The 12,032-nt window shown below is 56.7% G+C and overlaps 1 protein-coding gene across 1 annotated transcript in view; it reads left to right on the forward strand.

Moving 5' to 3' along the window:
* The window catches only part of TNRC18 (trinucleotide repeat containing 18), a gene marked incomplete at its 3' end in the record, with an annotated part of 51,934 nt that overhangs the window by 13,935 nt on the left and 25,967 nt on the right, over nt 1–12,032 (forward strand). The window contains exons 2-9 of the mRNA XM_080617725.1: nt 2,483–2,608; nt 3,029–4,831; nt 7,862–7,964; nt 8,309–8,514; nt 8,702–8,848; nt 9,231–9,415; nt 10,114–10,537; nt 11,015–11,962. Of these exons, the coding sequence (XP_080473851.1) occupies nt 2,483–2,608; nt 3,029–4,831; nt 7,862–7,964; nt 8,309–8,514; nt 8,702–8,848; nt 9,231–9,415; nt 10,114–10,537; nt 11,015–11,962 (3,942 nt within the window). The remainder of the gene's footprint in view (nt 1–2,482; nt 2,609–3,028; nt 4,832–7,861; nt 7,965–8,308; nt 8,515–8,701; nt 8,849–9,230; nt 9,416–10,113; nt 10,538–11,014; nt 11,963–12,032) is intronic.

The following is a 12,032-nucleotide window of genomic DNA, read 5'->3' on the forward strand; positions in this document are numbered from 1 at the left end:
GGTTCATCCTCAGGAAGGCTGTGGCTCAGATCCCTCCTTCCTGCCCCAGCTCTGGTTCCTGGCTGGGAACAGGCCAGGTAAATACAGCCCAGGCAGCTTCTCCTCTGGGCACTTTGCAAGGGAAAACAGTGTTGCTGGTAAACCCGAGGCTGGGGTTCAAATGGCTCTCTGGTTTTGCTGCTGGGTGATGCAGTTAAGTCTTTGTACCTGCCCGTGCCTCAATTTCTCCACCTCCTTCAGCACAGTGGCTGGAAGAGCTTTGCGAGGGCTCATCTTAACACTGGGCTGTTGGAGGGGGGATTTCATCTGCTCTTTGGCCGCTGTCATCCCACAGTCCCTTGCCCCCTTGTTGTTTTGACCTGTCTTCCCACTGCTCCTCTTCCTCCTGCAGCTGGGGGCTGAGGCTGGGTCCCTGTGCTGGGATGTGGTGCTGCTGATTGTGAAGGAGGCCCTGGAGCATTTGGGGCTGGGCCTGACCCTGTATTGTCGCTGGGTAGGATAAGATGATGCAGGCAGGGAGCTGCCCTGGTGGAACCAAGAGGATAATGGGTACCAAAATGCCTCTTTGGGTACCAGCAACTTAAGCTATGTGCTTGTGTCCCTGTGCTGGATGACAGGGCTGGATTGTGTCCGCTTCCTGAAGCTCTGCAGGTAGCTTCTTGTCCTTGCACCATGTGCAGGTGGGGACATGCCGTGGGCACGGTGCTATCCGCAGCACTGGGATGCGGTCTCCCTGCCGGAGCACCTACAGCCGGGATGAAGGTCTGGCTGGGAAAAGGGGCTCATGTGCGGATGTCTGTGGCCGGGGCTGCCGGCTGGTGTGGCACGGGGTGCTGCAGGGGGTTCGCCACGCTGCAGCCATGTGCTGTGCCAGATGGGACTGCGTTCCATCGGAAGTGTGTCGCTCCTGCTCCAGACGCTGGCTCGTGGCCAGCCCAGCCGTGCCGGTGCGGCGCGACGGAGGTGGTGTGGCTGAGGCACACGCTGTGCAGTGGAGCTGCTCACAGCTGAGCCAGGGTAGGTGCTCCTGGGTGCTCCGAGCGCTCTCCAAGCCATACAAGAAGCAGAGGTGTTTGGAAACGCTCCAGCGTTAAGGTTTCGGGGTTACCAAGGAAAGGTGTGAATGTGTGTGTGTGCTTAGTGTCTTTCCAGCACCCTGCACGAGATTAAATAGTGCGTTCTACCTGCTGGGAACGGGCTCTGCATTGAACTTCATGGGTACAGCAGCTGCCCAGGTCCTGCCACTGGGTGTTGGTGTGAGCAGGTGATGCCACTGGGATCTCTTGGGTGATGGATGTGGGCCAGGAGCAGCGTGGAGCACCACATCGGTGAGGCACATATGCTGGGAAGCAAACATGTATGCGAAAGAGATCCTGGCTGTCTAAATAATGTGAAATATTGACTAGCTCTTGCAGATGGTGCTCCACGTGCAGCTCCGGGGGCTGAACTTCTCTGTCTCCCTTTGGGTTTTCGGTGCGATGATGCGTCGATCCACTTGGATGCTGGACTCTTGAGAAGCTTGTTGCCTGGTTGTTTTCAGTGGGATCCTTGAATTCTAGGGAAGTTGGTTGCTAATGGGGCCTGAGGGGAAGGGAGGAGAGCTGCAGAGGGCTTCACTGGCTCCTTCAGACTCTCCTGATGGCTTTTATTTGTGTTTGAAACGATGGCACCAACTGGGATGCCGGTTCTCGCGGTGGTGGGGTTTGTAGTGTTGCGCGAGTGCCGTTTGGTGGCAGTGTTGCAGAAGAGTTGCTGCCTGGAGCCAAGAGCTTGTGTTATTACCGCTATTACAGTGATTGTATTCACTCATGATGATGGTTATTTGCATGAGGACGTTGCTGGGGGGCCCACTCTTGGAGGAGGCCCCAGTGTTCAGGATATAATCCAGACCTCTGGCAGCAGGGCCTTGGCGACACGCTGCTTTCCTATCAGCCTGTGAGTGGGTGGTTTTCTGCCCTGTTTTACTTCCCTCCGGGATCAGATGCTGGTCTGGGATACGTGAAACTATGCTTTGTGTGAGCGGCTGTGGAGGATGCTCTAGTGCTTTCCTAAAGCCCAGTGCTGGGCAGATGGGCTGTGCTGGCAAGAGGGTCTTAGCACTGCTGGGGAAGCGTGTTGAGGAGCACCCTCACCCACAGGTCACTGTACGTGTGATAAAACAGCTTCTCAGTGAGGCGGTTTGGTCCTTCAGCCTTCAGGTTTAAGGCTCTGCTCAGAAGCAGCACGTTCCATTTGCCACCTAGGGCCCCGCAGAGGTGCCAAGGGCGAGCTGGGCACCCACAGTGTGGGGTCAGTACCTGGGGGGGGGGGTCCCAAGCAGCATTCCCCTATGTGTGCTGTGCGTTGCATCCCCGCAGCCACCGCTCCTGGCGCACGAGGGACCGACAGCCACAACAGTCTGTGCTCCTGCGGGGCTGGTTCCAAGGCAACGTGCTGCTTGGGCTTAAACATGCTTCCCTCTTCTGTTTCCCGTTTTCCGCAGGCTTTTCCCATCTGCCAAATGGGCTCTACCCATCATACATTCCCCTGAGCCACCTCGAGCCCCCCAGCGCTGGCAGTCCTCTCCTGGCCCAGCTGGGTCAGCACAGCCTCTTCGAGTCGCAGAAAGGTGAGTCTGGGTCCTCGCACACCTTTTCCCTTGGTCAGCCCTGGGTGCTCATCCTGTCCTTTAGGCCTGCTTGGCTCTGGATGCTGGGATGTTGAGGGTGAAGAGCAGGAATGCCCTAAGATTATCATCCAGGGATGTTGCCAGTACAGCTGTACTGGTTGTGGCTGTGCCGTAGGGAACCCAGCCAGGTCCCTCCTTAAGTCCCCCTGTGCTGCCTCATCCCAAGGCTCAGTGTGCATCAGAGACAGGGCTGTCCTGCATCCCACTTGGCCCACATGGAGATGGTCTCCTCTGCCCTAGTCTTTCTAAGCCATGTCTGACACATCCTTGAACCCCATTCCCTCCCGGTTTGCCACTTCTCTCGTGTCTCCATAGGGCTGTTGAAGGCCCACAGTAATTTCACTTGCTTTTGCTCTGCAGATGGATTCTACCTTTCTGGCCACGCAGGCCAATCCGCTTTGCACCCGCAGCCTCCCCTCTCCAGGACCGCGGGCAACCACACGTCGAGCACTTTGCTCCGGGAGAAGGACCTTGGGCAGTTGCACAAGAGCTCAAAAGAAAGCCTCAAAGACCCAGGTGGGAAGGAGCGGGCATGCCGGAGCGATCTATCCCTGCCCTTTGCCAAGAAGGAGAGCAAGCCGAAGGAGGAGCCCCGGCCCCGCAGTGTGGTTGACCTCACACAGGACACGAAGCCCGACAGCGAGCGGAAAGTAAGCGTGGTGGAGAAGGCAGTGAAGGTTGGTGAGCGCCTCTCCCCGTTCCTGGCCGAGCACATGCCAAATCGGGGTGGTGGCGGTGGGGAACCCAAGTCCAAGAACCCGCTGCAGAGCTCTTCCCTTAGCAACTGCAATGGTGGTGGGGACCCCATGCTGAAGGTCCTGGGTGCCGAGCAGGACCGCTGTGCCAAGGATCCCGCTCGGCACGATGAGAACATGAGGCCTTCTGCGCATGCCCACGCCGAGCGGCTGAAGCGAGGGGAGCCCCTCCTGCCCTCCGTGGGTGCTTTGCACGTCTCCTGCAGCTGCCCATCCCCGCATCCCTCACAGCCGGGGAAGATGACACCGGCCACGACATTCCCTCCGCAGCCCATCCATTCCAGCATGTACACCATCTTCCCGCCGGCCAAGGAGCTGGGGAGGGAGCACAAAGTCATCGCCCCCACCTTCGTGCCTTCGGTCGAAGCCTACGACGAGAGGAGCGGGCCCATCCAAATCGCCTCGCAGGCCCGCGACAACAAGGCAAAGGACAAGGACCTCGGCAAGGTGGGGGTGCTGCAGTCACCCACGGAGCGGTGCCTCGCGGATGCCTCCCGCACGCTCTTGTCCCAGGACTTTTCTTGCCACAGTGATGCCAAAAGGATGGAGGCTCTGAGGGAGAAGGGCTCCGTGATCAGGGCGAACTCCATGGCACTGAAGAGACAGGTTACTTCGGAGCCCTTCCTCAACCGGCCGGGGCTGGGCTCCCCGGAGAGCAGGGAGTTCCTGGCTTCCAAGGACTTGCTGAAGCCAAATCCGGAGGCAGAGCATCGCCCCTGCGAGCGGGACCGCTTCCAGCGCTCCAGCTCCAAAGAAGCAGCAAAGGTTTACGGCACTTTGGACTCCTCCAGGCAGCACCTGGACCACGCTCAGCTGAAACCACCCGAGCAGAAGTGGAAGCCCTTTGAGATGGGCAACTTTGCCACCACGCAGATGGCGGTGCTGGCCGCGCAGCACAACCACGTCACCCGGGCAGAGGAGGAAGCCAAGAAGGTCTACCTTGACCCCAGTGGCTTGCCACGGTCCTCGGTGGTGGGCTCGAGGGGTGCTGCAGACGTCCTCCACCCCGCCTCCCATGGCGAAGGGTCGGCCATGCAGAGCCTCATCAAGTACAGCGGCAGCTTTGCCAAGGAGACGGCGTCGCGGCAGAGCTGCGGCAAGAAGAGCCCCTTCGGTGGCTTGGGCAACGTGAAGTTGGACTCTGCACAGCTGGGCACCTCCAAAGTGCAGCAGCTGCTGTTGCAGCAGCCAACGAAGCAGCTGAAAAGGGACCCCGAGAGACCTGAGAGTGCCAAATCCTTTGGCCGCGAGAGCATCGGCTCCCAGGGCGAGGTGGAGGTGAGGCACTTGCCCGTTGGCATCGCCGTGGCTGTGGCCCGGCAGAAGGACAACAGCAGCAGCAGCAGCAGCAAACTGGGGCCCAGTTTGGCAGACAGGGATCGCTCGCTGTCTCTCAGCAGCATCAAAGGTAGGTTCCCCAGGCCTGTCTCTGTGGCATGAGCTGAGTTTGGCCTCCTCAGCTCCCTTTGCCTCCCCTTTCCAGCCAAGGGTACGTTGTAAACCACAGTGGGGAGCAAGACTCCCCGTGCAAGAAAGACTTCCCTTTTCCTCCTTCCATCCTCTCTGTCCACCCCATCTCCATGTGTTTGATCCTTGTTAGCAAAGGGACTGACAGGGAAACCACTTAATCCACCTTTGTGCTGGTCTTTTAATCCCATAGGTTTGATTTAAGCCATGGTGCTGGCAGGAAGGGGATGGCTCTGGTGAGATACTGGGGGCTCTGCTTGGCTTCTGTAGCAAGGTAACACCCGAGGGCTGCCCAGCATCGGGAGAGCTCGCCTCTGGCGTGCCAAGGAGCGATGCCAAAGCAAGCGACCGGCGAGCATCGCTTGGCTTTCCATGTTTAGCCTTTGCCTTTCCCATTTTTCTCCCTTTACTCCCCACTCAGCCAGCAGCCCCTCTCCCCATTCCCATCACCTTCCCCACTGCCCGGAGCACCTCGTGGCCAGCACAGGGAGCTGTTTGTTCAGCCGTTCAATCGTCCCAGACGCTCCCAGCTTGCGTTAAATGTAATTTACTGAGCCGAACTAAAAGGCTGCAAACAAGGGTTGAATTCTGGCAGGCCTCCGGGCTCGTTGCTAAGGGGTGTAGTTGGCTTTCAGACAGAAAACAAGACTGCTTTTCTCCTCCTCTCGCCCCTCAAATGCTGCCCCCCCCCCCCCCTTTTGTATGCCAAGAGATACTGGTCTAATAACGTTAGCTTGCTTGTGCTGAGTGGACGGTGCTTGAATGTTTAGACCTTTTAAGAAGGAGAAAGCAGGCTTTAGTTGGCTAATCTGTAGTATTTGGCAAGTAAAATGCAAGTATTTAGTGCTGGGCATTGGTTGTCAAGGGAACGGGCCTGAGCCTTTCCTCCATGCATAACTGATTGAATTTTTCTATGCGGGTCTTTGCGTCATGTTCGTATATAGAGACAAAATGATCATTCACTGTCTGGACAATCGTCGGTCTGTACAGAAAAGGGACCGTCCTGTCGGCAGGCTGGGGGCTAGGCAGGAATGAGAGGAATAAGAAAGTGTGTGTGTGTTTGGAGAGGGGATGAGGCAAAAAAGATGCTAAACCTGTCTATAAATACCAGAGCACAAGGAGTGGAAATGGGAGGGGGAGTGGAGGTAAAAGAACAAAATAATGGGTTTCTAATAAAAGGCTTGGGGTCAACTCACCTTGTGCCAAGAAAAGGAGGCTTAGAGTTAACCGAGGGTGTGCTTCATATTCCTGTTGCTGAAGAAGGCATCAACTGGGAGGAGATAAATAGGAAAAGAGGCTCCAAAGGGACAAAAACCTGGGCTAGGGAGTGGAAGGGGATTTGTATGTGGGTGCAGATGATGGTAGGGAGGCGGGGAGGGATGCTGGGCTTCCAGAGGGATTCACAAGCCCCTGTGCCTTGTGTCATGAGCAGTGGAGACTGCACAGGGCAGTTCAGTGAGCCAAGGTTGGGACAGGTACTGCACACAGTGTCCTGGCCGCCTGCAAGGGAAATGGGGTGACCCTGGGAAGGTCCTTTGGGACGGAGAGGTGTGTGCCAGGTTTTAAAGCATCTTTGCTTTCTGCTTGAAGTCCATGGAAGGAGCCTTGGGGAGAAGAGCTGGGAGAGATGTTGTCTTGTTCCTGGATTCCTTCTGACAGTAAGAGCCAAGGGAATTGGGAGACTTGACAGCAAAGAAACCATGGGCTGTCCAGGTTTGAGGAAATACACAGTGGAGCCCTCCTTGAAAAGGCTGCCTGTCAGCAGGAGAGACTTGATGCTCTGAGATGCTTTCCTGTGTGCCAAACCTCATCCAGATGGGAGAGCGAGGACCCTGATGAGGGTTGTGGGGAGCCAGGGTGCAGCCATGCGAGGCCGTGCTGCACTGCTGAGCCCTGTGGGGTGCAGAGCATTGCCCGGGCAGGGAAGGAGCAGGGGGGAAAGCAAACACCTTCCTCCTGGTCCCCTTAGACCGGCCGGTTGCTCACTGCAAACGGGGCTGGGATTTAGGTGTGGATCTTATCACCAGAGCATAGCATGAAGAGGGGCAGCAGGGAACTGCGGAGAAAATGTGTATGCAAGAAAGAAGCTGGGGGGGAAAAAGAGGGAAAAGCGAGCCTGAAATCAGGCAGATTGGGTGAAGATCTTGGATGCATTAAGTGATGGGTGGCTTCAATACCTGGTCCTGGCACTGCTGTTTGCTCCTGTGAAGGTGATTCGTAACCTCTCGCAGACGCAGCTGCCGCAGTGCCAGGCTGTATTTGCGAGAGCTGCTCTGATTCTGGACAAGCCATTTCTCCAGCCAAACATCCAGCCCCTCTTTTTGGACTCTTGCCCTCATCTGCCATATGTGTCACTGCCTCGCCAGCCCCTTTCTTGTTGCATGGCTCAGGGAGGAGAGAAGCAGAGTCTCACTAACAGGTTGAAGTGCGGAGCGGTGCCTGCTGGTTTCGTGAGGGTCTTTAGTGCTGGTTCTGCCTGTTGCAGAAGAACAGGGATTCAGAGCATACCCATTGCTCCCAGCCTGGTTTACAGGAGCAGAAGGTGCTTCAGAAGATGCAGAGATAAAATCCGGACCCCTGCAAGATGCGTTAAGAAGGATGTGTGGTTTGATGCAGGCATTTAGCTGGGCCTGGGATGGGAAATATGCCACTGTCCTTCAGCAGAAGTAGTCCTGTTGGTCCTGGTGCTCCCAGGCGGGTGGTGTCCTGTCCTGGGAGGCTGTTCTGGCCTGGTACGTGGGTCCCTTGATGGCTTGGAGACAGGAAGATCAAACCACTCACAAGTGAGAATATCTTGATCACATAGACAGCCTCACCAAGGCCTTTAGGACTTGAACCTCATAATGGTCTTAGGCTCAGTGGTATTTGGGTGTGCTGACTCCCAGGGTCCTGCCTCTCCGTGCTCAGAGGAGAGGGGACAGCTTTCCACAAGACTGTTCCTGGTGTCTCATGGTGCTGGGTTGTCTCGTAGGGCACGGACGCTCAGAAGATGACTGTGGGGATGAGAGGAGCCGCCACCGGGACAGCCACCTCCTGGCAGGGCGCTTGGAGCGGGATCAGGAGAAGCTGCTCAGGTGAGGGTTGGAGGGAGATGGAGTCTCTCCGGAGAGGGGACAGGGTTGCATCCATCCTGGTGTACCTGCTGGCACCAGAAGAGCACTGAGTGGGGCACCATGGGGTTATATAGGCAGATCCTGCTGCAAATCTATGCCTGCTCCAAAGGGATGAAGAGATGGGATGTTTTATTCTGGACACGATGTTAACCACCTCCATCACAGCTCTCCTTGAGTGTCTGACCCTGGGTCGCAGACACATTCTTCAGAGTGGTCCATGCCCCTGGGCTCCTCCAGCAGCTGTGCATTTAACCTGCAGCACTCAGACCACCTCTCACTGTCTCTCTTGCCTCCTCCATCGCCAGAGAGAGCAAGGAGCTGGCAGATTTTGCTCGGATACACCCCTCCGGCTGCGCCACGAATGGCTTGAACTCCAACCTCATGGTCACAGGAGGCCCAGCACTGACAGGCTCTGGGCGCTGGTCTGCAGATCCAGCTTCGCACTTGGCAGCCCACCCCTGGCTTCCCAGGACAGGGAGCCCTTCCATGTGGCTGGCTGGCCATCCCTATGGTGAGTGTCCTGGGGGACAATGGTATATCCATGGGGTGTTTGCACCAATGCAGTCCAAGAAGAGGTGTTGCTTAGTGCCCAGTGAGGCTGCTGCCTCATCAAAGGGGAAGGGGGTATTTTGGAGCAGTTAAAAGATGGTTTCTCATGTGGGTAGGAGCTGTTGTGACTGTGGTGTTTCTTCTCCCAGGACTTGGTCACCCTTCCTTGCACCAGGGCATGACTCCAGGCTTCCCCCCTGCCATGGGGGGAGCTCTCCCTTCTGCCTACCAGTTTGCCAGAGACCCGCAGTCGGGGCAGCTTGTGGTGATCCCCAGCGAGCACTTGCCACACTTTGGTAAGCACTAGGGTGGGGGTGAGCTGGCCTCTCGGGAGGTGTGTTTTGGAGATGGAGATGTGTAATCTTCAGCAGTGGCGCCTCATCCCCTGCAGGACCACGCAGAGTTGGAATCCCTGGTTAGGGGAGCCTACTCGTGGGCTCAGACAGGGGTACCTAGAAAGCAAAGCCAGTCAGATGGCCCCAGGACCCATGGGATGGTGGGAGTAGGGCTGCCAAGAGGAAGACGACATGCTTTCCCCATTGCGTTTTTGCATAGCCCAGTGTTTGGCATTCCCCATTCCCTGGGATAGGGGTTGAGACACTTGCCCTGAGTGATCCTGAATCCTCTACTCATCCCCATCCTCCTGCCTGCCTGACTGCATCTCTGCTCCTTCCCCAGCGGAGCTGATGGACCGGGCACCCCCACTGTGGCCGGCCATGTACCCCCCGACCAGGAGCTCTCTCCAGCACGCTCACCAGCTCCAGCTCCTCTCCCATCAGCAGCTGCTGAGACAGCACGAGCTGTACATCCTGCAGCAGCAAGCGGCCCATGCCATGGAGCTGCAGAGGAGTGCCCAGCTCGTGGTACGTTCTCCAGGGCTTCCTTGGGTATGAAATGATCCTGGAGGTGGGAAAAAGCAGCTGTGCCTGTGTGGTGTGTCTGAAGCGTATGGATGCATTGAGTGATGCCACCCTGGTCCCTGGGATGTGAGGCACACAGGGTGTAGAGCCGTTGAGCAGTGCTGTCAGGAGGGCAGCACAACCGTGATTCCTTCCCTAGGGATGACTCTGTTTAGTTGAGTGGTTCCATCCCTGATCACCTCCAGCAGCTCAGAGAAGCAGCTGCAATATTGGCAGCAATCACACAGGGTCCTGGAGCCAGCTCCCGTTCACCAAATGATTTTGGAAGTCGTGAGCTTTCATTTGGGTGTTTTACATCCGTTTAATTTTTACTGCGATCATCTGGTTTTCAGCCTTCGTTTTACATGTGTGCTTGCTGAGCTGAGGGCTTAGAAATAGAAGCTGTTTGCTTTGGTTGCAAGTGAGAGCTGAGACACCCTTCACGTGATTCCCGGAGCTGGGAATTGTAGAGAACGCTGTCACAGATCAGTGTCACCCTCCATCAGGTTGGCCTTAAAATGGTGTTGCACTGGGGAAGGAGTGCTTTGTTCCAGTGCGTGTTTGATAAGATCATGTGTAGGTCTTGCTTGGTGGGAGGTGTGTGCTGCTTCCCAGCAGCAGGTAGGGATGTTGTGCTCAGTTTTGCTCTGTTCTTGTCGCAGGAGAGATTGAAGGCCAACGAGCAGCGTGCGGATATGGAAGAGAAGGTGACAAAGCGGAGCCTGGACAGTGCCAAATCAGGCCTTCCCTCCTCTGCCTCGGGACTGGTGCACCGGAAACCACCCGTGCTGTCTCCCAGCGCCTCCACGTCCTACAGCAAGGCTGTGAGTCCACCTCCCCTCTCTCCCAGGGCCTCACCCGTGTCTGTGCTCAAAGCTGAGGTGATCCAAAAGATGGAGGAGCCACCTTCGCAGCCAGCCTACTCCTACCCTGCCACCCCCAGCTCCCATCCTTCCAGCCCGCCCCCCGCCTCTCCACCCCCTGCCCCTGCCATCCCTCCAAAGGAAGAGGCACCCGAGACTGTGGAGAAGAAAGACCTGGAGCTGGAAAAAGAAGCTGCTGGTCCATATCAGGCCTTGTTCCCAGGTAAGAGAGCCCTGCTTTGGCAGAGTCCCGTTGTATTTGTGCCTGCCTTCCTTTCTCTCCTTGGCTCTTTCCTGCTTCCATCCTTTTCCCTAGAGAAAACCGTGTAGCTCCTCTAAAAGGCAGGGGAAAGGCAAGGACCAGGATGGTCTGGGATCTGGGTCTTTTGGACTGGGATCAGTGCCTGGGTTGCAGGGAGACCTGGGGCTGTAGGCTGTCTTCTTCCCTTGGGTTGAGTTTGGGTTTGTTCCTCCAGGGCTGAAGTGTCAGTGGGAGAAGGATGCAAGAGTTGCAGGAGACTGCTGGAAAGGTGTTGGGGTGCTTGGCTAGGAGAGAGGTACCCAAAGCAGGTGCTGCTTGAGGACAGGGAGAGATGAGAGATGATGGAAGCAAAGGGACCCCACTTCTGTACCTTAGTGAGAGAAAAAGTGTTCTGGAGACCCAGCCGTTACACAGCCTGTCCCTGCTGGTATCTTGCAGAGATCCCCCCAGGATATCCATTCCAGTCCCTGCCTCCCTCCTTTGGAAGACACTACCCCTACCTCCTGCAGCCCACCGCAGCATCCGATGCGGATGGCCTGGCTCCTGACGTCCCGCTGCCTGCTGAAGGCTCTGAACACATGGAGCTTTCCCCAGAGGTCAAGCCTATCCGCCTGTCTCCGTCCAAAATACTAGAGCCCATCCAAGCAACAGCAGAAGAGGAGTCCTTGGAAGAGAGGGTGAAATCAGAGGTGCAGATGGAGGAAAGCCAAGAAAGCATCTGCGAACAGGACATGGGGACTCTGAACATCACCACCTCTGCAGCCGTCCCAGTGCAGAACGTTGACAGTTGCAATCTCCTGTTGCACCAAGGTGAAGCCTTGGGTGCTATGGAGCAGGACCAGGAAGACCTCCAGAGCTGCCCACCTCCTTACCAGGTTGTGGCCTGCCCTGCAGAACCAGAGACTCAGGCAGAGACTGGGAATGGAGCAGAAACCTGCTCCATGCACATGGAATATGACGGTTTGCTCGTGCACACGGAGAATGAGCCGCCTGAGATGGACTTGGCACCCCAGCAGGAGGAAGCCTCTGTAGCTATGGATCTACAGAGCACTGATGTGACCAGGGGAAGGGAGTTTCCCAGCCTGCCCCCTGAGGAGGGGGAGCAGGGGCCAGAGATCCCTTCCTACACGGAAGAAGCAATCTCTGGCCAAATCCCAGCTCTGGACATCAAGCCGGGCGACCCGCTAGCTGGGATGAATGCTTTGGTGGCTGCCACAGAGATGCCTCAGGCTTGTTCCTTGTTGACTACCACCAGTGTCACTCCGTCGCAGGTGAAGGTGGAGGTGGTAACTGAGCAGGCCTTGGAGCACTCCTTCCTGCAAGGCATCACTTTGCTCAGTGAAATTGCAGAGATGGAGCTGGAGAAACGGAAGCAAGAAATGCAAAGTAAGTTGTGAGCCCTGAGTTTGGTCTCCCTGCATATGGTCCCCATGTTCTCTGTGTGGGGTGGCATCTC

The sequence above is a fragment of the Psittacula echo genome, assembly GCF_963264785.1.
Source record: "Psittacula echo genome assembly, chromosome: 5".
NCBI classification, from domain to species: Eukaryota; Metazoa; Chordata; class Aves; order Psittaciformes; family Psittacidae; genus Psittacula; species Psittacula echo.